Genomic DNA, 24382 nt, shown 5'->3' with positions numbered 1-24382 from the left:
TTTTGATTTGGGTTTTTAATTCGCGACGAATTAAATACAGTTAACGAATGCTCATGATTGATCAAATGCCACAACTCATGGATAAAAAATTCCTTAACATTAGCAAAACGGGAGTGACTAGGGGTGTTAATCAAGCTAAACAAGCAAAGCATAGTATTGCTCAACCTTGTCTTGATTTCTTATTGCATGTGTTCAAGCTTAGCTTGAACTTTAAACGTTTTGAGATTAATTGGTCAGACTTGGCTTGAGCTTGAAATTTTGTATTCGTAATAAGCTTGACTTGACTTGTGTACTATGAAAGGCAATTTTGAGCTTTCAAGAATGAGCTTAAACTCGTAAAATTTCGAGTTTTCAAGCCAGACTCGTTAAGGTCCAAAATGAAATGGGCTAACTAAAGCTATAAAGAACTAGCATCGTTAGTCTAGGCTAAGAGAACTCATAAACATAAAATTCAGTTACTAGTTAGACTCATAAACATAAAATATGGCGACGAAATTAGATTTCGGTCGCTAAAAGCACAAAATCGGCGAGAAAATTCAATTTCGTCGTCTTTTCTAGCGAGGAAATAGATTTTCTCGCCAAAAGGTGTTTTTTAGCGAGGAAAAACAAATTTCCTCTCCAAAAGGTAGCATTTGGCGAGAAAATATTTCATCACCTTTTTTATGACTCATTAAAATTTTTAAATGTAAGTCATTATTAATTATGTTCATATGTATTTGTTCATATGTATTTGTAATATCACGATGGTAAAGACATAATTAACTGCATAGTTTAATACCATTATCAAATTTATTAAAATAAAAAAGTGATGAATGAGAAAAAATAGTTTCCTCGCCAATCGCATTGAATTGATGAAAAAATATCATATTTTGTCATTTTTCTTATTCTAATTAGTAATAAAAAATATGTTTCTCACTAATTATATACGTTCACTTTTCCCCAATTGAAATTAATTATTAATTATTTTAAGGACATGCTAAAAAATTCATCCATAGTTATAAACCCAAAAAAGGACCGGACATATGGTTTATAAGTTTGCAGATGAATGATATGCATTTTGAAAAGAATGGGATTTATGGATTATTTATTGTAGAGATAACTGATTATTAATTTATACAAAAAAAATTAATGAAAAGTTAAACAAAAGATAAAATACTTGATAATTGCATTGATGTCGTATTAAAAAATATCTCAAAATTAGATCGTCATTAATCTATTTCCAAAACATGTAAGCTTAACCCCATTTATTAAAAAACATAACAAATTATTATTGTCAAGTGTAGTTGAGTTAAGATTGTTATGGACGCACATACGCAGTAAGAACAGATTCACCCACTAAAAAAATGTTATATTTGCAAAAAATTAAAGTGCTCAAACTAATTTAGGCACTGCAAAAGGTTACTAAAATTAGAGAGAATTAAAATTAAGTATAAAATAAACAAATTTAGAATGGTATAAAGATTTATAAAAGGTGTAAAAGAAAATATTAAATTATAAAAAAATTAAATAAAAGCAAAAAATATTAAAGATTTAAGAAACAAGTTTAAAAAAACATTACAAAAGGACTAAAATTAGAGAAAAATGTTTAAAGAAACAAATCTAGAGAAGTGAAAAGACATGCAAAATGTTTATATATAAAAAATAGTAAAGGTTCGCATTGGAAGGGAAGTTGGTGTGATGGATGGCGCAAATGCATTCATAGAGGAGGCCACGATTTGAGCTCACGCGGTAGCAAAGGAGCTGGAAATTGTATTGTTTTTAGTTTCAAGAGTTTTAGCGAGGAAAAATTTCCTCACCTAAACTATAATGGTGACGAAAAATTTCCTCGCCTGTGTTGTGAACATGACGATAGTTTAGCGAGGAAAAAATTCCTCGCCAATTGTGTCAAAATAGACGAGCAAATACATTTTTTCCTTGCAAATATTTTTTGCAACGACTTTTAGGTGAGGAAATTTGGTGGTTTGGCAAGGAAACTAAATCCTCGCTATAGGCCTTTCGTGTTGTAGTGAGTTAGACAAAATCACAACAAATTTGAGTTCATAAACCCAATAATCTGTTGGGTGAGTCACCAATATCTTTGGATGCTTCCGGAATGTTGCGTTTTGTACTAGAATCTTCTCCGCTCTTCCATAATACTACTCCCTTCGTCCCATAAAGTTTGGCACTTTCATTATTACAGCCCTATGAAAAAATTAACTATATCTTTTAATCCGTAGTATTTTTTATAAGCAATATGGATCTTATTTGATAGATTTTAATTTGTTCTATTAAACAAAGTTCAAAAAATTGCCTAAAATATTATGGATTGAAAGATATATGCAATTCTAAAATGGCACATATTCCTAAAAATGCCAAACTTTATGGAACGGAGGGAGTACAAACTTTGCTAGAATGTTTTGGACTCAGTTGGACTTTTTTGGGCTATGCTAGAAGTAGCCTAGAACACTCAAGATTCTACTGGAATTAATCTTTTGGGTTTCCCTGAAAATGTCTTGAAATTGTTGTTCTAGAGCTTGTCATTCTAGAAACTTTATTTGCTCCCTCTACATAAGAGATGGCAGATCTGCACTCATGTAATTCTTGGATAATGGGAGGCAACTGATGCAACATGGAAGTAATTCAGGGGAAACATCTCTAACTGTTTATCCTTATTGATGGAAAAGATTTTACTTCGTACACATATATTGTAAATTGAGTATTATCGTAGTTGACAATATTATGGACTCAGTTGGCGTAGGCCAAATAAAGAACCAGGCTACTCCAATTCGAGCTCGTTTGGCTCATTAAAAGTTTGTTAGAGATTGCATATCCATCAGTCAACTACAATACCAGCCTAGTAGCCTCTTATGTTTGTGGTTTGATAAAAATAAAAAAAAAACAAAAACTACAATATCAACCATATACGAAAAATCTATGAGTACCGACCATTGGGGGAGAGAAAACGTACCGACGGCCGCCGGCGGGCCGTCTCCGGCCACCGGACGGCCGATCCGAGCCGTTCAAAAATTCTAAAAAATAAAACCGAGGGGGTCAACGCGGGAATCAAGGGCATCCGAGGTGTTTAGGGTGCTCGATCAAAGCACCCTTTTTTCGTGTATATATGTACACACACATATATACACGAAAAAAGGGTCCTTTGATCAAGCACCCTAAACACCTCGGATGCCCTTGATTCCCGCGTAGACCCCCTCGGTTTTATTTTTTAGAATTTTTGAACGGCTCGGATCGGCCGTCCGGTGGCCGGAGACGGCCCGCCGGCGGCCGTCGGTACGTTTTCCCTCCCCGTGGTCGGTACATATAGCAACACTCTAAAAAAAATGGGCACATCTTAAACGTGCGAAGCACATCGCCTTATCACTCAGTCGTGCTGCATTGACCCTGGCTTGGCTTGAAGGTCAGTTTTCTTTGCTGTTGCTTATGCAGTTTTCCCCCTACTGTTCAAATTTTCATTTTTTAAAGTTGTTAAAAAAAATGCAGTTTTCCCCTGTAAGATACTCATTGGTATGTTGTACGTCTAATTGAGAGTATGAGTTCGTAGTGAAGCCTAAGCATAGTTAGATTAAGATGGCAACTCAGTAGGCAGTTAGTGCATTGCGACGCAGTTAGGCAAGGTTTAAAAGCCTAGTATGGTTTTTGGCTTAATTAACTAAGAGCAGAGAAATATACTTGTTATAAAGCCTTGTATATAGTTTTGCTTAAGATTGGAAAGGATTGAATGAGTTGAAAAGTAAAAGGCTAGCTACGAATTTTATTACCATTATGGAAGCAACTTAGAAATCAAGATGGATGACGGACATCTTGTTTGTAGAGGTCCAGTTTAGTTGGTTGCAATCAAAACAATTCATCAAAAAAGAATGTCTTCCATGTCTAGAGCACTTTGTGAATATTATTCAATAGTGATGAATCCTAAGCAAGTAGCAACATGATCATGTCTTGAGACTCTCACATGTTGGGATTGCCACCAAAATCTTAGGGCCTATCATGCAGTGTGGAAGAGTTTTATATTCTTTCATCTTCTATACCTTAAAACTGTGATTTTTATTTTTGGCTTTCATGTGCAGATTACCATTTTTTTGGCCTCTCGTGATTGATATCGGGTTACTAACTACACCTGCTCATGTGGACTGTATTATTACCCGCGGTTCCCTCGCTTCCTCACCCTTCTCCACCTTGCAAAAAACCTGGTAAGAGATCTCATACAAGGCTAGATTTTCTCCTACCCCTTCTCCAGCTTTTCCACCTTCTCGTACCGCTTCTCCACCTTCTTCTACCCCTTCTCGTTTCTTTCGCCGCCACATCCTCTCCAACATCCTCTGCATGCCCTTCAGCATCCTCGACCTCTTCGGCCTCCTCCGCATGCCCTTCAACATCCTCAACCTCTTCGGCATCATTCCCTCGCTGCTTTAATGGGATTTGCAGCATATATTGCGTGGAATAACTTTGACAGGAAAAGGAGGAAGAGGACAGTCTGCTTTGTTTTGATGAAGAGGACCGCCTACTTTGAGGGGAGGAAGAGAGCCTACTTTGATGGCGTGATGTCCTTCTTCAGCCTCTACATAAGCATTGTCAGACTAGGGAAAATTGCAACACCAAGACAAGGATTAAACACCTCAAGCATTTCTTAGACTCTCTCCTTGGGTTTTTAAACTCATCTGTTTTGCATCGAAGTTTAGGTTTTAGGTCCAAATCTGTGGTTAAAAATATAGACTTTAATTATCAATTACCACGAGAGCTAATAGCATAACCCTTAAAAAAGAACTAAATTATTTGCCAAAAAAAAGGAGCTAAATTGATGGAATTATACACAACATTCATAATGCAGTGGTGTACCAAATTTTTTTTGGAGATGCCAGAATTGGTTACCAATCGGACACACTATAATCAGGGGAAAATGTTTTCAGAAAGGGCAGCCAAAAGATCAATACAATTTTAATATTATCAAGAAAAGACATACATGATCAAGAAATTTGATCACATGCAATGGCCATTCTCCACTTGAAAACAAATTAACATCTATAACTCACATCAACAGTTCTCCACAAATCTTAAAGCATCGATTCCAATTTGAAAACGAAGATGGCAAAAGATTCCGGAAGCAAGTAAAAAGAACTTAAGTGTGAGTGACTAGACCCTTCCAAGTTCAACCGCATAGTTACTCTACACGTGTGGTATGCACACATGTGAGAGCACATTAATTTGGAGAGCAACTATGTTGTTCAACTTGGGACGTTATATTACAACTCCAATTCGAACAAATGAGATTGTAATATCAAGCTAGTGTCATTTTTTGCAGTTTACATAGCATCCTCTAGATTGTGTTTTGGTCATGGAATTATGGAAAGACTTATCAAGGGAAAGAAAATGGCACCGAAACCAAAGAATAAATTTAATACATTTATATAATTTTATACTAATAAATCTCGATCTTGATCCATTCGAGGGGCTAATAAATCTCGATCTTGATCCATTCGAGGGGCTCCCAGCTACCAGTGCCTTCAATCTTCTCCGTCGACAGTGAGTCAAAAGATCGAATGCGGATATGCAAATCTGAATTTCAACGGCAACTCCGGCCACAAATCAATCCACCACCACGGCAAGAAAGGGTTAGCTGACATAGGCGGCTCTACTTGTTGTGAAAACACACCAAAAATTTTCATTTTTGAATATTACATGGGGTAATTTTATCTCAAGCTTTGGTTTGAACACTTGGTCCTATACTATAAATACCCATCAATCTAGGTAATTGAGAATTGAACACCTACTATATTAGCTCAAACCAAGATGCGTATTCTGAAAGACGAAAATTAGAAAAATAGAGAGGATAAAAGTATCTATCGGAACCAATATCATGTTGTGGCGTCTTCGGCTCTCTATTTTCATGCAAAGCTATTTGCAGCACGATTTCTTGCAAAAAAAAAAATTCTTGTACTTATCCGCTGGTGTATCTTACTGAGCTCAAAATAGAAAACTTGTCGAGAACAATTGTAACATCTTATGTATTTTTGAGTGTTTTGGTCGTATTATTTACACTAATATATGAAATTAATTTTGTGTTTATATGACCGGTTCATAGAGCTAGATGAATTAAGATAATTCTTGAAAACACTCTATTAAAAATTCATGGAGCCGCCAGTGGGTCACTTATTAGCACTTAGCAGTGATATATGGAAACCCAGAGAGAGACAAACGAATCGTACCTGTATTTTTTTTTTGTTTTTAGATTTAAGATTTTGGGCTGATTCTGATGGTAGTGAGGAAAGGGGAAAGATTTGTTTCCGAGTCCGGTTTTCCTCCTGCCCAGTAGAAGAAATTCCTCCAAGGACACATGGCATGTATTTATTCACTCAAGTCCCCTTGCCTTCAATCAAAATTCTAAGCCCACGCATTTCCCTACCTGCAATTAACCACCGTTATCTAGAGATTTTGCCACTTCGATGTACTTTAATTTTGTCGAGTTCAATAGAGATTTTGATATCTTGATGTATCATTTGTCGAGTTCAATAAAATTTTGTTGCCTATTAAAAAAAATGTGAAAGGAATTTATGTTCAACACTATATATGCTCTTGGCATGAGGAACATCCATCATGACGCACATGATGGTGCCACATGGTTGGCCACATAGGAATGATGCCCATGGCATGCTATACACACCAAGCAAAGTGGGTGTACAAACATTAATTCTTTCCAAGAATCTCCCTTTTCACCAATTATCTTGGATTAGGAAAATCTCCACTTTGGACATAGTGGTGGTCAGCGACATTTTTCAATTTCAATGGCCCCCTCTGCAACCTAGAGTAATTTTTCACAATCAACCACTATGTTATTTCCAGTCCATTTGAAATAGCTTTCACAAATGGGTTCATGCGAATTAATATATCCTAATTTTGAAACAATCACCATAGGTTTTCTTTAGGGAGAAAAATAGTGAAGTACTACTAACGGGTTACTTTTGTTACAGTACTTTGGAGTCATATAAGGATACTTATGGTAAGTTTTCAAAAGGGCTAAAGGCACTTTTAGCCTATTTAGCCCCAAAACAAAGAAGGGAAAATGACGGTCAATGACGTGTTTTGATAATTAATACTTGTCAAAAATATTTACAGTATTAACAAATGTTCTCAGCATGTCCTTGGCAGGTATTAATTATCAAAACATCTTCTGGGCCATCATTTTCCAAGAAAAGAACACATGGGTTTCGAAACAAATTATTCTCATCACATACATTAACTTTTGGGCTATAGGGGCTTTTTTGGAAAACAAAGTGACTATTGTCGATAAGGTTTAGTCTTTTTTTTTTTTTGCCACACGATATAGTTAACGGGAGTTAGCAGGGTGTATTAGGTTAGCACAAAGGAGTGCAGAGACTACCCATAACCCTGACACCAAACCGCCCACAGAGGAGCTCGAACCTCCGCCTCCTAAAGGAGGATAGTGATAGGCAACTAACTGCACTAGGCAGTGGTTCCTAATAATAAGGTTTAGTCAGGCTTAATTATTTTGGGAAACTCACCCTTAGTTTGCCGTTTCCTAATATTAGAGGGAGCACTAACACAATTTTTTTTTAAAAATCAACAATTGGGAAACTCACCACAATTTTTTCAGTCGGACTTATATTGGAAAACTCACCCTTATTTTGCACAAGTGTAATAGCATTCAAAAATTCAGGGCACGTGACTCCCGGTTCGTAGAGATGATTGGCTCATGGCCCGGTTTAAATATAATAATATATGGTGGAAGACACTGTAAGAATATCACGTAACAGTAACACAAGAGCATCTAATTTTTCGTTCTTGAAATTTCTTTTATGATTATTGTTTACGTATTTCTCGAAATTTCTTTCTCAAAAAAGAAAGAAAGATGCTTTTCATCCATGGTTGTGAAACCCTCATACATGGTCTTAAACTACTTGATACAAGTCTTTCTTATGGAAAATGTTATAATATATGAAAAGTATCCATGAAATAGAACACGAAAGGGCAATGAACGATCGTGTCATACCAAACCCCCTTTTACGGTCTTATGGTTCCATTTTTCTCTTTTGATGTGGGTCTATGTAGACTATCATTATGCCTTTTAAGAATAAGAGGGAAACTTATCCAAGTGCAATTTCACCTGTTCGTTTCGGCAATTAACAGTTGAGATACGTTTTTAAACTATTACAGGTAACAAATATTTCTTATCTTTAATAATTTGTATTGTTCAAAACATTTTTGGACGACCGAAATTGGCTTCCATAAAAAAGTTTACCGGACACCCCATCAAAAAGTTTGTCTCTTCAACTAATTCCTGTATACACAGGCGGATCATTGCAAATTGGTTGGAAAATGGACGTCCTTCACTTAATAAGTTAAGGACACCTTTATTGGAAATTTTGTGTGTGTCTATATATATATATATGGAATTTGTACACCATCATGTGTGAATTGTGAAGACGATTCGGTTCTATGCATTACCGCAGATCCCGTCCTGATGAGAGTGAAGAGGAGTGAAGACCCAAAGCTTCTTGAAATTCCCGTCCAAATGGTTGCCAGTGCCGTTTAGACGGTCAGGCACGAGACAAAGCGCTACGGCCTAGGAGTGCATTTTTTGTTTTTTTTTGGATTTTCTATATATGTACCTATAAAAGCAAAGCTAGGTAATCATCCACTATACCTATATTAATATTTTTCATCATAGTAAAACATTCCAACACTCAATTAAGCAAGATTGAGCGATTTTTTTAAGTCGGAACCAAGTATATCGCATGTCTTGTTCTTTCAATTGCTTTCAATTTTGTTCTTGCGGGTGATTCATGATGGTATAAGCGTTTGCACTAAGGTAGTCCATTGATCTGACATTCAACACAAGAAAGAAAATTGAATCTCAACTTTTCCTTTTGGCAAATCTAGAGTTGGGCCTACATTGGGCCGGATCTCCAGGCCATAAATCTCACAAAAAGCCTGACATGAGGACCCACAGCCACTATCATTATACTGTATTAAAATGGGGGACCTGCTGTCCCTTGGGGGATGTTGCCCCATTTGGGTCGTTCATGCTCGACAACAGATTTTAGTTTTCCAGCTGAGATAAAATTTAAGTCGTTTATTGCCGAGCATGGACAGCCCGAATAAGGCCAATAAGTCTCCAGTTCGGTTTTATCCCACATACAGAATGACTGGTTTTTTTTTAGTACAGAATGACTGAATTAACGTAAAATTAAAATTCTCATATCTTTTGAAGTGATCTTTTCATTATTGTGGAGTTAAAGCCTGCCAAACCCTTTGATGCGCCAAAAAAGTGAAACTTTGGCTCCCAAGTCTGACCCTAAACAAAGTGTGGCCTTTCTTTCTCTGATATTACTTTTCTTTTTTATAACTCAGGGTCCGCACTAGTTTAAGCGCAGCTCGCACTAGTTTAAGCGCAGCTCGATCGATTAATTTTGGGGGTTCAATTCCACTGTTCATTTGCGAGAAGCCCGATTGAAGCCAAAGCAAATTAAGCTTCTCATGGACTGATCCCAAGGAAATTGGTAACACTGAAAGATTTCGACATTGAGTTTCTCTTATTACTTTCTTAATTAGCAAGAGGGAATATGGTCTAGATATTAGAAACTTCTCCTTTCCTTTTTGAAATGCCTCAGGCCCATATTGTACCACCCTCAGCTCAACTTTGTAAACACATTGATTAGCACTATGTTCAAATTCAATAGAGAAAACTGGTTGGTAGGTAATGATTGGCAGCAAAATCTGTTATATCACTAGGATAACTGAGAGATCATTTTGCAAGCTCATGGGTGCCAAAGTTGACCCCAAAAGGGATAGAAATATTTTGGATTAGAAACCACAATCCATTATCAGGTCAGTTCAACTCAAAAAAAAAGAAAGAAAGAAGAAGAAGATCAAGAAAAAGGAGGATCAGGTCAGTTCAACTCAAAAAAAAAGAAAGAAAGAAGAAGAAGATCAAGAAAAAGGAGGACGATCGATCGCGGTCTATTGGTTAAGACTTATTCCTTTGTAGTTAATTTGGTGAATAGGAGGACGCGATGCGAGTCGTAGTATTTTGGGCATTGCTTCGAATCTTTTGATAGACTCATGTCCATTAGTAGTCCAAGGACAATTTTGATCTCGGTGGGGCTAAGGTCGGGCTATGCATTTAATTCTTTGGTCACATCTAGAGAGGATTACACAAGTTGATTAACCTTGACACCTTGTTGTCATTTTTTTGTCCCCAAAAAGATAGAAAGGAAACCAAAATCCAGTTCATAGACTCTTTGGCTTGCAGAAACATCAGAGGGGGACATTAAGTGATTCTAAAAAAATTTAAGATGTTTGAAATGTGCTTACAATTATGCTTTCTAGAGTGCTACTCTGAGTGCCTGTCTGCACAGAAGACATAGTACCCCTGGTTTCATTTTGCAAAAATGCTAGAAACACAACAACTTCCACACAACAATTCACACAACCGCTGACGTCAGCATGACGCCATTGCAAAACGACGTCGTTTTTCTATTTAAAAAAAAAAAAAAAAGTCGGGAACATAACAGCTCTTTCTCCTTTCCCTTCTCCTTCCCCTTCCGTTCCCAATTCGACGATTAACAGAGAAGATTCCTTCCCAGTTCTCCTCCACCACAACCGAACCCCAGCGCTCCCCCACCGCCGTTGACCGCCATCACCACCAGGCTTCTGCGCACTTCGACCACCACGAAGGTTTCTCTCTCCTTGTTTCAATTATTACCCTTAATTGAGTTGATGAAAAAAAACCCTAATTCGAAAATTGGGGTTTAAATTCGAAAATTATTCAATACGTTTCTGTGATACAACTCGAAAATTAGGATTTGTTGGTTAGGATACAACCAGAGATTTATTCAATACGTTTCTGTGATTGCTTGTTGAATCAAAGCAATGTTGATGAACTGATGCTGTTTTGATTTTCCTTGCTGCCGATGTTGTTTTTCGGAGGTTTTTCGGACTTAGCTTGTTCGAAAATGCGAAAATTTGTTTGTCCGAAATTAGAAAGACGGTTTTCTTGCTTTTAGTTGTACTAGTCTGATAACATCCTCATAGTTATTTCCATAGCTTGTTTCTTTTGTAGATGTCTTATTGCCATTTCTAAGAGGATAGTATTCCGTAGTTGTGACTTACGATCTGATGCTTACTTTTATGAAACTTAAAAGTATTTTCCGTGATAATCATGTAGTTGCAAGCAGTGCTAAAGTCAGATTGCGGAAGATTTTCGTTTGCTAATGACTGTAAGACTAAGGTGGACAGCGCTATTTCTTTCATGTTCTATAGCTCATACATTATTTTTTGGGTCATCAAGCTCATACATCCTTCACAATTGATACCAGTTCTTATTCATTTTGTAGGAGGTGCTTGGAGCTGGTGGTGAGTATTTGTTTGGGGACCATTGTCTTAGTCATTGAAGGATTTAACAAACTCCATTAGTAACAGATAACAGTGTTAACCAAAAGTATCCCTTATTCCCCTTCAACTTCAAGTATTTGGTTTTTTGGCAGGAGCGGTTGTTATGTTTAGAGGGCACCAAGGCAGTACAAGTGTAGTGAAGTTTCAGTCCCTATTCCATGAGTTTTGGGGTGGTTTCGGGGCTCAAACAGAGTGATGCTCTGCCCATTTAATTTGCTTCCCATTGGACTTTCAAGGCCAGTCTTTCTCGTGCAGTGTTAGGGAACTCGAAAAGGCGGTGAAAGAGATTGAAGCTATTCAAATGAATCAAAGGCCAAGAAAAATGATCAATTTGTTGTAATTTGGAATATCAAGTTGTAATTTGTTGGAATTAGTTGTAGTATCAAGTTTTAGTTTTGAGAAACCTAACTTTGTATGTAATTGATAATTGTGATGAGAATGGCCCGGCATGGGTTTTAAATTTATTGGATTGTGAATGTTTATATACAATATCTATTTCAGTTTTATCTGATTGTCGTTGTTATTGTAAGTTTTTAACGCAAGACGTCGGGATAGGTCATAAAGCAACGGAACTATGTTAAATTTTTTCAAGGGCTAATCCATGAAAGCGATTACGGACACGACACAATACGAACACAGTTTCAACCAAGTGAAGTTCTATTTTGGCTTGCTTATTTATGGACAGTTTCAACCACTGGTATTTTTTAGCCAACTTGGATAGCAAAAATACTAGACACATAATATTGCAGTGTGTGAAGTGTAAAATCTAGATTCACAAACACCATTGGAACAATAACAGGAATTGAAAAGGGGCATCTGTTCTTCCATTCATTACCAATGGTAGCATGATATTTTGTTACTTGGTTAAACCATGTGGAAAATGCCTCTTCTGTAACAGCTAATGGACATTAATGAAAGCACAACCACAAATAGCTATTTCTTGCCAAAAATTCATTAGGACACGACGTGACATGGATATGGACTACTTGTCAAAAAATCCCCCCAACATTTCTTACTTGCCAAGAATCTTAGTCCAAAACACAACCACAAAACAGAAGGCCATTAAATAAGGTCATGGTCCAACTAAATTTCGATACAAATTAGCCATACATCCCATTCTTTTATAAAGAACTACATCAAAAAAATAGCCAAGGGTATAACCTTGAGAGCCAGCCAAAGGAAACAACGGGGAAAAAAAAGCCAAAACTGGCCAACCTATACTATATTCACCACCTTACAACAAAGCAAAATAGTACTAAGTTTTAAGGTGAATTCAGTCAGCAATATCAATACTAGAATCATGCTAGTGTATTTGGTTCTGGAAAAATTTTGGCATAGTTTCTCCTGTTTTTGGTCCTAGTCCGACGTCGTGCGTCTCAATCAGTACAACAACAACAACAACATCAGGTTAATTGCCAAATTATCCATTCCCAACAAAAACCATAAAACAACAGTCACACAAATAGGTTACAATAGAAGTTAGGTTTTGCAAAACTACAACTTGATATTCCAACAAATTACAACTTCATATTTCAAATTACAATAATTGATCATTTTCTTGGCCTTTAATTCTCTTGAATAGCTTCAATCTCTTTCAACGGCATGTGGTATCTCGAAGTTGTTGAACTGCTAAGCGGAGTCATCTTTGTGCCGATATCTCTCTGTTTGAACTCATGAATCATCTTGCAGCTTTTTCCAAACAAAAACTCTTCTTGAGTAGGAATAAGCAATGGTTGTTCTGGCTCGGGTGTGATATTTCAAAGTGAATCCAAAACAATAAAATAGTCTCTCATCTTTTCAACTTGACGCAATGACCGTATCTTACATGAATTGGATGCATGTAATCAAGCTGCCCTCCCAATCTTCCAACCATAACCTGAGAATAACAATGAGCAATAAGGATAACACAAAAATTACTAGGAATAAAACCACATGACAGCAGAGTAAAAATCCCTCCACTGCTTACATTTTGGGAGTTCGGCTGCATGTAGGTAGGCCTTGCTAGGATAGAGCGATGTTGCGTAACGTATCGGGCTGGCTGCGTCCTAGTCCCCACATGTCCAATTATCTGCAGAAGGAAAAGAAAATCCACTAAGAAAGTTCCTTATGAGGTGATAGTATTGCTTCACACTTAGATCACAAAAAAATCACTTCTCTTTTAGGCATAAAAATTGGTTGCGTAGACTTTACTTCTCCCTTTTGTAAGTGAAGAAAGAGAGCATTATGAGTGTACCATTAGACAAAATCCATGAAGCAGATTTGTCGTCACAGATACTAACAAAAGTAAAGAAATAGGAATGCATGAAAACTACCATCAGCTGCATTGCCATACCATAATAGAGCCAAATAGCCAAAACCAACCAACATCAACTACATTGCCATACCAACCAGTGTCCAAGATGCCAATAATCGACCCAACACCTGACTGACCCTTTGCGAGGATTCAATTTACCACATGAGGCTTTACGTGCAGAAAATCCCAACTTCTTGTGATTTGCAAACTAAGAATTCGGTTAGGAACTGCGTGAATGATGCAGCATAGCCTCCTTTTACGAAAATATTTGCAACAAGAAATCACGAACTTGCGAAAAATAAGGAAGCTACGTAAACTAGAGAAATGCTATTTATTAAATTATTTCAATTTCCATTCTGCATTAGTGAACAACCCCGGGTAAATCTGCATTGGTGAAATAAAAAAAAATTACTAGGCCTAAGAACAATTAGGTAAACAAATTTCTCATTTTTTCAGTACTAGAACACCTGCAATTAGTGCAGCTTGATGGGGGTTTTAATACTGCAGCAACCCTGAAAACCCAGCATGCATAATAGGCATCCATGAGCTTATCAAAATAGTAGGCATCCATGATATTGAATCAAACTAATAGCAGCAGCAGCCAAGAACAAGCTAAGTCCGAAGAACCTCCTCAAAACAACACCAGAAGTAAGGAAAATCAAAACAGCATCAGTTCATCAACATCGATTTGATTCAACAAGCAATCACAGAAACGTATTGAATAAATCTCTGGTTGTATCCTAACTAACAAATCCTAATTTTCGAGTTGTATCACAGAAACGTATTGAATAATTTTCGAATTTAAACCCTAATTTTCGAGTTGAAACCCCAATTTTCGAATTAGGGTTTTTTTTCACCAACTTAGTTAAGGGTAATAATTGAAACAAGGAGAGAGACCTTCGTGGTGGTCGAAGTGCCCAGAAGCCCGGTGGTGATGGCGGTCAACAGCGGTGGGGGAGCGCTGGGATTGGGTTGCGGTGGTCTCCGGTGGTGGAGGGAAGTGGGTTGTGGTGGTCGCCGGTGGTGGAGGGGAACCGGGAAGGGATCTTCTCTGTTAATCGTCGAACTGGGAACGGAAGGGGAAGGAGAAGGGAAAGGAGAAAGCGCTGTTATGTTCCCGACTTTTTTTTTTTTTAAAAATAGCAAAACGACGTCGTTTTGCAATGGCGTCATGCTGACGTCAGCGGTTGTGTGAATTGTTGTGTGGGAGTTGTTGTGTTTGTAGCATTTTTGTTCATTTTGTTTTCTTTCTGGTACATTTTCTAGACATGTTTACAGCAAATTCATTTTGTTTTCTTTCTGGTACATTTTCTAGACATGTTTACAGCAAAATTCCCGCTAGCTTTTGTTGAAAAGGGGGACATTGAACTAATTTGTGAAGATAACATCACATTGCTGCTTCAAACAAAGGTCACACATTTCTTCCTCAGAAATCCTAGCCGTACCGACCCATTTCATACCGAAACCGTACCGACGGCCCCTCCGGGCTGTCTCCGGCCACCAAACGGCCGATCCGAGCCGTTCAAAAATTCTAAAAAAAAAAACCGAGGGGCCCTACGCAAGAATAAACGGCATCTGATGTGTGTAGGTTAGTTAGATCGAGTACCCTATTTTTCGTGTATACTCGTGTATATATGTATACGCGAAAAATAGGGTACTCGATCTAACCACCCTACACAGATCGGATGCAGTTTATTCCTGCGGGGACCCCTGGGTTTTTTTTTATAGAATTTTTGGACGGCTCGGATCGGCCGTCCGGTGGCCGGAGACGGCCCGGAGCGGCTATCAGTACGGTTTCGATATGGAATGGGTCGGTACGGCTAGCACTTCTCTTTCTTCCTCATCTCAATCCAACAAAGGTCACACATTTCTTCCTCATCTCAACCCTTTTGTGTGACCCATATCCACTTAAAAGGCTAAGCCTTGTAAGTGGTGAATCATCAAATTGTATATTAAAGTCTAACTTTTTTTCTGTTGATCCGATGTGGAACTCAATGTTCATATATGTTCTAACAAATCTCCCCCTCATGTGTGAACCGAATGTTGGGCCTTAATCCCTCTCTGCATCCAAGCTCCCCCTTGATTTTAATCTACAACTCTCAACCCTATCTCCCGAACTGGGCTTATTTTGTACCCACTCCATCGATTCAAAGTCATCTCAATTGGGAGCCAATGTGCCTAGTCACCAGCACTATGTTCCCCGACAAGAACTCCATTGAGAGCCAACGTGCTCATGCACCAGCACCATGCTCCCCCACAAGTCAACTCCATTGATAATGAGCCATCCATTATAGCTTCCCGACGAGTCAACTCCATCGATGATGAGCCAATCCATTCTCCATGAGTGTTCTTTGTGCAAGCCCATTCAACGGTGCGCTGAGAGTCTTCCCATAGATCGTCAACCGTCGGCTCTGATACCATTTGTTGGCAGTTTGTCTGATGCATCAACCCGCCACTGCGTGCTCAAGGCCCAATTTGTATGGAAGTAACGGCAAAGAGTCCACCACATTACTTGGGTCCAGTTTACATTGAATGACCTATATCCACTTAAAAAGCTACGCCTTTGTAAGTGGTGAATCATTCAATTGTATATTAAGGTTCAACTCTTTTTTTGTTTATCCGATGTGGGACTCAATGTTCATACATGTTCTAACATGACACTGTTGGGTTTGTGATATTTGGTCCTGCTTTCTAATACTACTAGTAACTTTGATTAATTTAGGAATTTCAGACTCAATAGCTTGCTGGAAGGGTAGGTTTCGTGTCGCTCCGCCCGAGATTTAAAGTTATATACCTTGTGGATGAGTTAGTCCTGCGAGGTCATCTCCGGCCTTTACTCATGCTTTTATTCGAGTTTGAGTAAAACCTGAACTCTTAAAATTTGGATAAAGATTCGAGTCTTCTTTTGCTAATGATAGAGAGAATTTCCCCTTGGCCTTTATCATTCTTTAGTTTCCAAGCAAGGGTAGAATCATGATTTGAGTTCGGGAGACAACCAAATTTAGATAAATCAACCACTAAAATTCTTATAGTTACTATCAAGAAGAATTATATGTGTTCTAATGTTAATGATTTAATGATCTGCTAAAGTAAAAATTGACCTCTTTTTTTTTTTTTTTTTTTAAATTCCGAAGATAATGTCAATTTGTATTTGGTTTTCAATGTGTGGTTTGCTGGTCATTTACCTAAAGAAATATAAGTTCTCCAGACATCTGGGTATAGATGGATTATACATGCACATTGGTTTGGAAGAAAAAGAATGAATGATCACGAAAATTTTGAGAATGAATTATAAGACAAATGTTACCAGAATTTTACGGTCCTATTGATATCCGACTTGAATTTGTTTTTTTTTTTTTTTTTTGCATGGATTACCGACTTGTTGAGCCCAAAGTAAACCGTTTTGATCATCGAAACCGGATCAAAAAATGGAGCTTATTTGCGCTCACAGCACTGATTCGGCGACTAGGGATTGAAGCACCAATCACCCATTCCAGTCCGTGTATAAAGGTGTTCCGGCCATGGATGAAGTTGTCCTTCAGCTGCATTTGACAATATTTGTTCAACTCGAAAAACTTTTCTTTTATGCAAGCTCCGGTGGACACTCCCCTCGCACCAAATAGTCCAAAGTCAATTTTCTTCTACAGAATCTTTCTCGTTATCAACACACCGACCATATGTACTACTACTAGTATATTTTTCTTGCTTTTTCATGGTTACCTTTTTCCCTTGCTCGGTCAGAGGTGTCCCAGCCCGCTTATCCGTATTTCGACTAATTCCAGGCCACTCCAGTTCGATCTAAGGTAGACAATCCATACCGGGATTATGGGATTCACTAGAAATTATTTTCTTGTGACTTGACCCCAAGAATTGAACCCTAATCAATTGTGTGAAGAGCAAACGCATCAGTCAACCGGACTAATCCTTGGGCTTAAGTTCTATCTTTTCACTCACCTCCGATGACTAGTTTGACAATTGGGCCGACCATGAAGCTTTATTTAGGATCCAATTTGCCGGCTGGAATTTCTTACTTTAAGAGCCAATTAAGATTCAAAAAACATAAAAAGAGTCTTCCTTCAGGAGTGATGTGTAAAAACAAGCACGTTTGAAGTAAAAAAGCAAACATCAAGAAGTAAAGTAAATGGGTTGAACGTAAAAAAGCAAACATCAAAACTAAACATCTTTTTGCAGATAAAAAAAAAACAAAATTAAACTAAACATCTTTTTCGGTCACTGAAATAAATATGCAAATAGGCTTATTGCAATATACCCTCCAGGGAGCACTGCTCTCGAAGCCACATAGCAAGGAATTCCATCGCACCTACATGATCAGGACTGAAGCTCATCATGTCAATACCGAATGCTAGTTATAAGCGCTAAAGAGTAGGTTTAGCCCCCTAAGCGATTTTAAAGACTTTATGATGGTGTCAGCTCGTTTAATAACTGGTGTGAGTGTAATGGTTCCAGAGATCTCGATTGCGATCCAATCTTGTTGGGTGCATGGTTTGGGAGGACAACCTAGTTTGATCCCTAATTTGATTCAAGGATTAGAACATGAGATGGAATTACAAATCTATCAGGGACCATATCATTTCTTGATATGGCAACCAATGTGAAAGGAATTTAATTGAGTTCCCGCACTATGTTCTTGGCATGAGGAACATCATCATGACCCACATGATGGTGGCCACATGGGAATGATGCCCACAGCATGCTATACACACCAAGCAAAGTGGGTATGTAAACATTCTTTCCAAGAATCTCCTTTTCATCCCATATCATGAATTAGGAAAATATCCACTTTGGCGGTCAGCGGCATTTTTCAATTGCCAGGTCCCCCTCTGAAAAATCCACTTTCGGGTTTAACTTCATTGGGAATATGCGTGAAAGATTGAGTCTCGTATTGGATAAATAGGAAAAGAATTAGACCTTAATATACAGTTGGGTGGCTCACCACTTACAAAACTAAGATTTTTAAGTGGATACTGGTCATTCAACGTATATTTCCATGTGATATGGTCTGGACTCTGTGAATACTCCCTAACAAATTGGGCTTACGCGCACACGGAAAAACCTCGAGCAGACTTCAACGCTTATTTGGCTAAGAAATCTGGCCTTTGTTCTTTAGACATAATCATTGCTTAACATCACCATTCCATGGTCGGAAGCCTTTGGCCTCTTTCATTTCTTCCCCTTTCAAGGGTTTTTTTTTTTTCAATATTGTGAAGTATTTAACTCGTATAGAGGAGGGGTTGCGAATATACCAACAAAGAGGACATATTAAAGAGAAAAGAGACTCTGTACGTTTACCTTTGAGAGAGAATTTGTCTATTTATAATTCTAATTAAGTTGATGTTAAGGGCGACGATATTTGGGTATCATATTTGCATAATTTTTAATATTGCATTTTGTCCGCGTACACTCATACGGAGTCCATACACTTAATCCTAAGTCCCTTGGTAAATCCAAAAATTCGATGTGAGGGGGAGCTTATAGTTACAAACCTAGAATATTTTTCACAATGAACCACAATTAATGTTATTTTCAGTCCACAGTCCATTTAAAATAGCTTTCACATTTTGACACACAATCACCATATATGGGTGTTCCTTAAAGAGAGAAAATAGTGGAGTACATTGATTAAGGTGTTACTTTTGTTACTTTGGAGTCATATAAGAATGCTTAGTTTGCTACTCCCTCCGTCCCTTTTTAAATGGCCTGCTTTGTAACTCCAATTTATTAAGAAGACATCATCATTACACATTTCACATAAATTTTTATCTCTATTTTCCCTACTTACCCTCTATAGAGACATTATCATTACACTTTTACTTACTAATCTTTCAAAATGGAATATACTTTTAGGGGCAAAATAGAAAATGCACCAACTTTTGTCCACAAACTTTACAAAATGGACACTTATTAAGGGACAATCCAAAATGAAATACTGAACTCTAAAAAAGGGACGGAGGGAGTAATTGTTAATATTAGAGGGGGCACTAGTACAATTTTTTAAGGGGATAGAATCTCTCTCTTTAAAAAATTATACAATAGATAGAAGATACATACCATATATAAGTTCTCTGAGGCACAAGTGTAACATTCAAAATTTGGGGTCACGTAACTTTCCTATACCTAGGGAGGATCCAACCCTGGCCCCGCATGAATGCGTAGTGGAAAACATTATAGGGATATCATGTGACATTGTCGATCCCAAGAGCATCTAATAATTTTTTGTTTCATGTAGCACAAACTCTAACATCAGAACCCATTATATGATTCTTCTTGTTTTTTCTTCTCGAAATTTCTCATGAAAAAAATAAAGTCTTTAGTCCATGGTTGTCAAACCATCATACATAGTCTTGTACTACTACAAGTGTTTCCTATTATTCCATTAGACCTCCTCTTTTGAGGTGTGTATGTTGTGTGGACCACCATGCCTTTTAACTTAATTCCGGTTCAGATGCTGTGATCTTTTTCTAACAAGGGTTTTTAGGTATATCTGATCCAAAACAAGTCGGTCATCATCTCATTTGGCATTTCACTAGTACTTTATGCTTTTTTTGCTTAGTTGTGAGAAGAAGGAATTGAAAGAATGTCGAAATATGGGTGCAATTTGCCATATTTTGTTACTTAGGCCATCAATGCCTATGAAGCTTTCTTCATTAAAGTTGTTCCTAGATAAGACTTCCCGCTTCTTTTTTAAGGTGAATTCGGGTGGTTTCAAGGAGAATAACTTATTTACGGTTCCTCCGTGAATAAGATATTTACAGCAGAGCGCAATTTCATTCGTTCGTTTCGACAATTAATAAATTCAAAGCACTTTTGAACGAGATTGGTCTCCGTAAAAACATATTTACGGAACTCGGTTTCGAGTAGGTATCGGTTAATTTTTCCAAAGTTAAATTGAATGTTCCTTTAGGGTGGGCATGTTTGATAACAGATTTTGTTTTGGGGGGATTGGTAACAAGGTGGGATTAGGATTGGAATTGGAATTGGAATTGGTAATGAAGTGAGATTATTAATGAGGAGATAAATCTTTTATTCATGTTTGTATTGGACAGGATTAGATTATAGGATTGTGAATAACATGTTGTTTTGGATAGGATATGATAGGATTGTTTACAAAATTCTCTCTCCAACCCTAATCCCATGGGATAGGATTGTTAATAACACCTCCCCTTGGGTTGGCTAATCCCATCAATTGGGGGGATTAGGTATCCCATGGGATTCCTAATCCTACCCAACAAAATCATACCAAACATAATTTTTGGAGACAAGCTCACTTTGGTAATCCTATCCCAAGCTTTAGTCCAGCTATCAAACATGGCCTGAGTTCAACCCACCAGAAATTCCGACCAGAATAAGCAACTTGTCTGAATTAATCTAACGAATTTGTACACCGTCATGTGTTCAAAGGCGGAAGTACACCCATCATAGGTTGGGCTGTAGCCCGGGTTCACTTTAGAAAACCTCCCAAAAAAATTATAAATATTTAGCTTTTACAAGTAGGGGAGTCAGGATTTTGATATGAAGGGGTCGGCTTAATAGTTATATTTGTTTTTATCGAAACGTATACTTGTTATATCATAACACATTTGCTTTTCAACACATTAAAATATTTTTAGCTTAACGTAGTTAAAGTATAACAATCATTTTGCTTTTTTTTTTTAGGCTATTTCAACAGTTACATGCTTATTTTTTATTTATGAAAAATAATTAGTAATAAATGAGAATGTAAAATAACCGATTTTTTATCAAATCAAACCAAAATTATTTTAAGATTATAAGTACCTATACATAAATAATTATCGATAATATTCAAAATCAAGAATATAAAAATTTAAAATTCTAGGTCGGGCCTCCGAGCCCCAACATAGCTCCGCCCCTAATTTTAGGGGTGCACACGGTCCGGATTGGTCCGATTCTCTAGAAAACTAATAACCGGACCATTTCAAACGGTTCTAGAATTTTGGGAACCAGAATCTAACTAATATATGCATAGAACCTAACCAGAACCAAACCACAAGACCAGTCCGATTTTGATTCGGTTCCTATTTTATCTAATTAGCATCCAAACACTTATTCACAAAATATGAACTCATAAAATTAAAGAAATAGGAAGGTAATCTGCTAGAATAGGAAAGGAAGGAATAAAATAAAAGCTTTCCTAATAAATGAGATTTCATCTCTAAATAAATTAAGTTTAGCATGGAAAATATTAATTAACCTACCAAATCCAAATACATATTTAATTATAGACACATATGTATTTTTATATTTATCCTAGTTTTAAACTGTCCGGTTCGGTTCTAACAACGGTTCTTTAATTGAGAACTAGTAACCGAACCAAAATTAACGGTTCTTTTTTTTGGGAATCATAACCTGACCGTAGAACCACAGAACCGGACCAAATAAGACGGTTCAGTCCGAATCGGACCGGCTTTACTGTTTGGGAGGTTTTCTTGAGCATACACCCCTACCTGATTTTTAGAAACTCTAAAATATCTAGCTTTGGAAGATTGGAAGCTCCAGAATATCTTTGTGAGAATTAGTCATATGTGTAATTCTAAAATTATCTCAAAGTTTATCTTGTATGAAAATATCTTTGTACTAGTGCTTTCAATGAAATAGTATAAATAAGGATAGATTCTAGCCATTTTGTACTGAGCCAAAATTTTTATTTTTTGAGTTCAAATGTAATACAAATACTCTCCTTCCCCACTCACCTTTAATATTCTTCCTCTTCCAAAAATCTTGTCCAACTGAACAATAGAGAAAGTTAGAAACTCATACTTATAAAAAAAAAAAAATTGGATTAACTCAGGGCATAATCAATTCCTGGTTCCGCCCTTGATATGATGAGTGTAAAAATTTAGTTTTCTTTCACTCATATAACTATTTGGTTTAGTTCATCAACCCGAATGATGAATAAAAATATAAAAATAAAATATTGAATTCATTTCACTTTTGTCAAATGGGAAATAATAGAGTTTGATTCCAAAAAAATTCAAGATATTTGAATTTTTATTACAATGTGCTTGTGTGGAGGGGTTGGTGCACGTATGTACTGGTTTTTCAGTGGTTGTCAGCGTTCTGTTATTTTTCTCGACACGAAGCATTGACAAGTACGAGTTCGTGTCGCGCAGATCTTGCAATTGCCGAGAAATTCCTTATACACGGTTTTTGGGCACTAGACATTACGGGTTCTTCACTCAAATGCATGGCTGATACTAACCCACCTCGTAACCCATTTCAGCAGGTATTAACTTCTTATTCTTCTTCTTCTTCTTTTTCGTCTTTGTTTTGTCTTTTTGATTGCCACCCTTTTTTTTAGCCACAGTAGCTAAGGGAAGAGTGGCCAAATCTAAATGGTGACGATCAAAGTTTATGAAAACACGAATATAATGATCATGGGAGATGTCACCCTAACCGGCGCTAAAGAAGGAAGAGCAATGAAAGATCGAAGCGCGAAAGGTCGCGGCACTACACGAAAACTGGAGACAAGAGGGCCTGCTAGCATTAGGGAACGGAATAGGCTTTGAGTAAACATTTTCAGGCCACTAGGTTTAGGGTTGGATGGGTTTAGGGTTTACAGAGTGAAAGTGTGATATATATAGTATGGGTTTAGAGAACCTAATGCACTGCCGTGGCAGACGCTATTCTAGTTGTCCCCTGCCACATACCGGGAGTACTGTATTATTACCCGCGGTTCCCTCGCCTCCTCCCCTTATCCACCTTGCAAAAAAACCTTGTAAGAGATCTCATAAAAAAGTTAGACTTTCTCCTACCCCTACTTGTAAAAAAAACCTTGTCCGATGATCATTAACCTTCTTGTCATTTTTTCATCCTAAAAGGATACTAGAAAGGAAACCAAAATTCTGGTCATAGACATCAGAGCATCTAATATTTTTTGTTTTATGTAGCACAAACTCTACCATTAGAATCCATATATGATTCTTGTTTTTTTTTTCTTCTTGAAATTTCTCATAAAAAAAAAAAAGTCTTTAGGCTTTAATTTGTCCATGGTTGTGAAACCATCATACATAGTCTTGTACTACTACAAGTCTTTCCGATGACACACCCAGGGGTTGTTCGGGCGGATGCTCGGGCTTTGGGAATACTATTCAAGGTTTGGAGTTTGATTTTCCACAAGGTGAGTACCTTGCAATAAGTGGGGGGACCGTGATTGGTGTGGCCATGCTAGTTCTCCCGGAGATTTGGGTTGCGCAGTTGGATCTATTTAATGACTAATTGGTTGTAGGATTGTTCCTCTGTTTAAAAAAAAACACAATTCTTTCCGATGATTCCATTCTCCTCTTTTGATGTGGGTCTGTGTGGACTATCATTATGCCTTTTAACTAATTCCTGTTTAGATGCTTTGATGTTTTTCTAACAAAGGGTCCATATATTTATGTATATCTGATCCGAAACTTATCGGTCATCATCTCCTTTGGTATTTCACTTTATGCTTTGTTTGCTTTGCTTGGTTGTGAGAAGAAGGAATTGAAAGAATGTTGAAATATAAGGGTGCAATTTGCCATAATTTGTTACTTAGGCCATCAATGCCTATGAAGCTTTCTTCATTAAAGTTTTGTTCCTTGATAAGACTTCACGCTTCTTTTCTAAGGTGAGCTTTCAAGTGGGAATCGGTTAATTATGCTAAACTTGGATTGAATGTTCCTC

The 24382-nt window shown here is 37.3% G+C and overlaps 1 protein-coding gene and 1 long non-coding RNA gene across 3 annotated transcripts; one reads left to right on the top strand and one right to left on the bottom strand.

Moving 5' to 3' along the window:
* Positions 1–10739: 10739 nt before the first annotated feature.
* Positions 10740–11907, top strand: LOC131311251 (uncharacterized). 2 transcript variants are annotated; one of them, XR_009195460.1, is made up of 3 exons: positions 10740–11239; positions 11346–11364; positions 11496–11907. It is a non-coding gene; the product is annotated as an uncharacterized LOC131311251 (long non-coding RNA). The 2 variants fall into 2 exon arrangements; XR_009195459.1 differs by having other exon boundaries at positions 10740–11364.
* A 914-nt stretch (positions 11908–12821) lies between these two features.
* LOC131309351 (uncharacterized) lies at positions 12822–16117 on the bottom strand. The gene is made up of 4 exons (XM_058336011.1): positions 15936–16117; positions 14594–14762; positions 13370–13471; positions 12822–13279 (listed from the first exon to the last, which is right to left on the bottom strand). Exons 1-4 carry the CDS (start codon positions 16115–16117, stop codon positions 13193–13195), a joined length of 540 nt encoding a protein of 179 aa, XP_058191994.1. The 3' UTR covers positions 12822–13192.
* Positions 16118–24382: the final 8265 nt, after the last annotated feature.

This window comes from Rhododendron vialii, chromosome 12a (genome assembly GCF_030253575.1).
Source record: "Rhododendron vialii isolate Sample 1 chromosome 12a, ASM3025357v1".
Classification (NCBI taxonomy): Eukaryota; Viridiplantae; Streptophyta; class Magnoliopsida; order Ericales; family Ericaceae; genus Rhododendron; species Rhododendron vialii.
Note: the sequence above shows the minus strand (reverse complement) of the source record. Positions and strands in the feature narration are given on the sequence as shown.

Coding starts and splice junctions, on each gene's coding strand:
- LOC131309351 (XM_058336011.1), bottom strand. CDS start 16,117: ATGGTATCAGAGCCGACGGTTGACGATCTATGGGAAGACTCTCAGCGC. Junction 13,472..14,593: donor GCACTTCGACCACCACGAAG/GTCTCTCTCCTT, acceptor TTCCTTCTGCAG/ATAATTGGACATGTGGGGAC. Junction 13,280..13,369: donor TGCAGCCGAACTCCCAAAAT/GTAAGCAGTGGA, acceptor TGTTATTCTCAG/GTTATGGTTGGAAGATTGGG.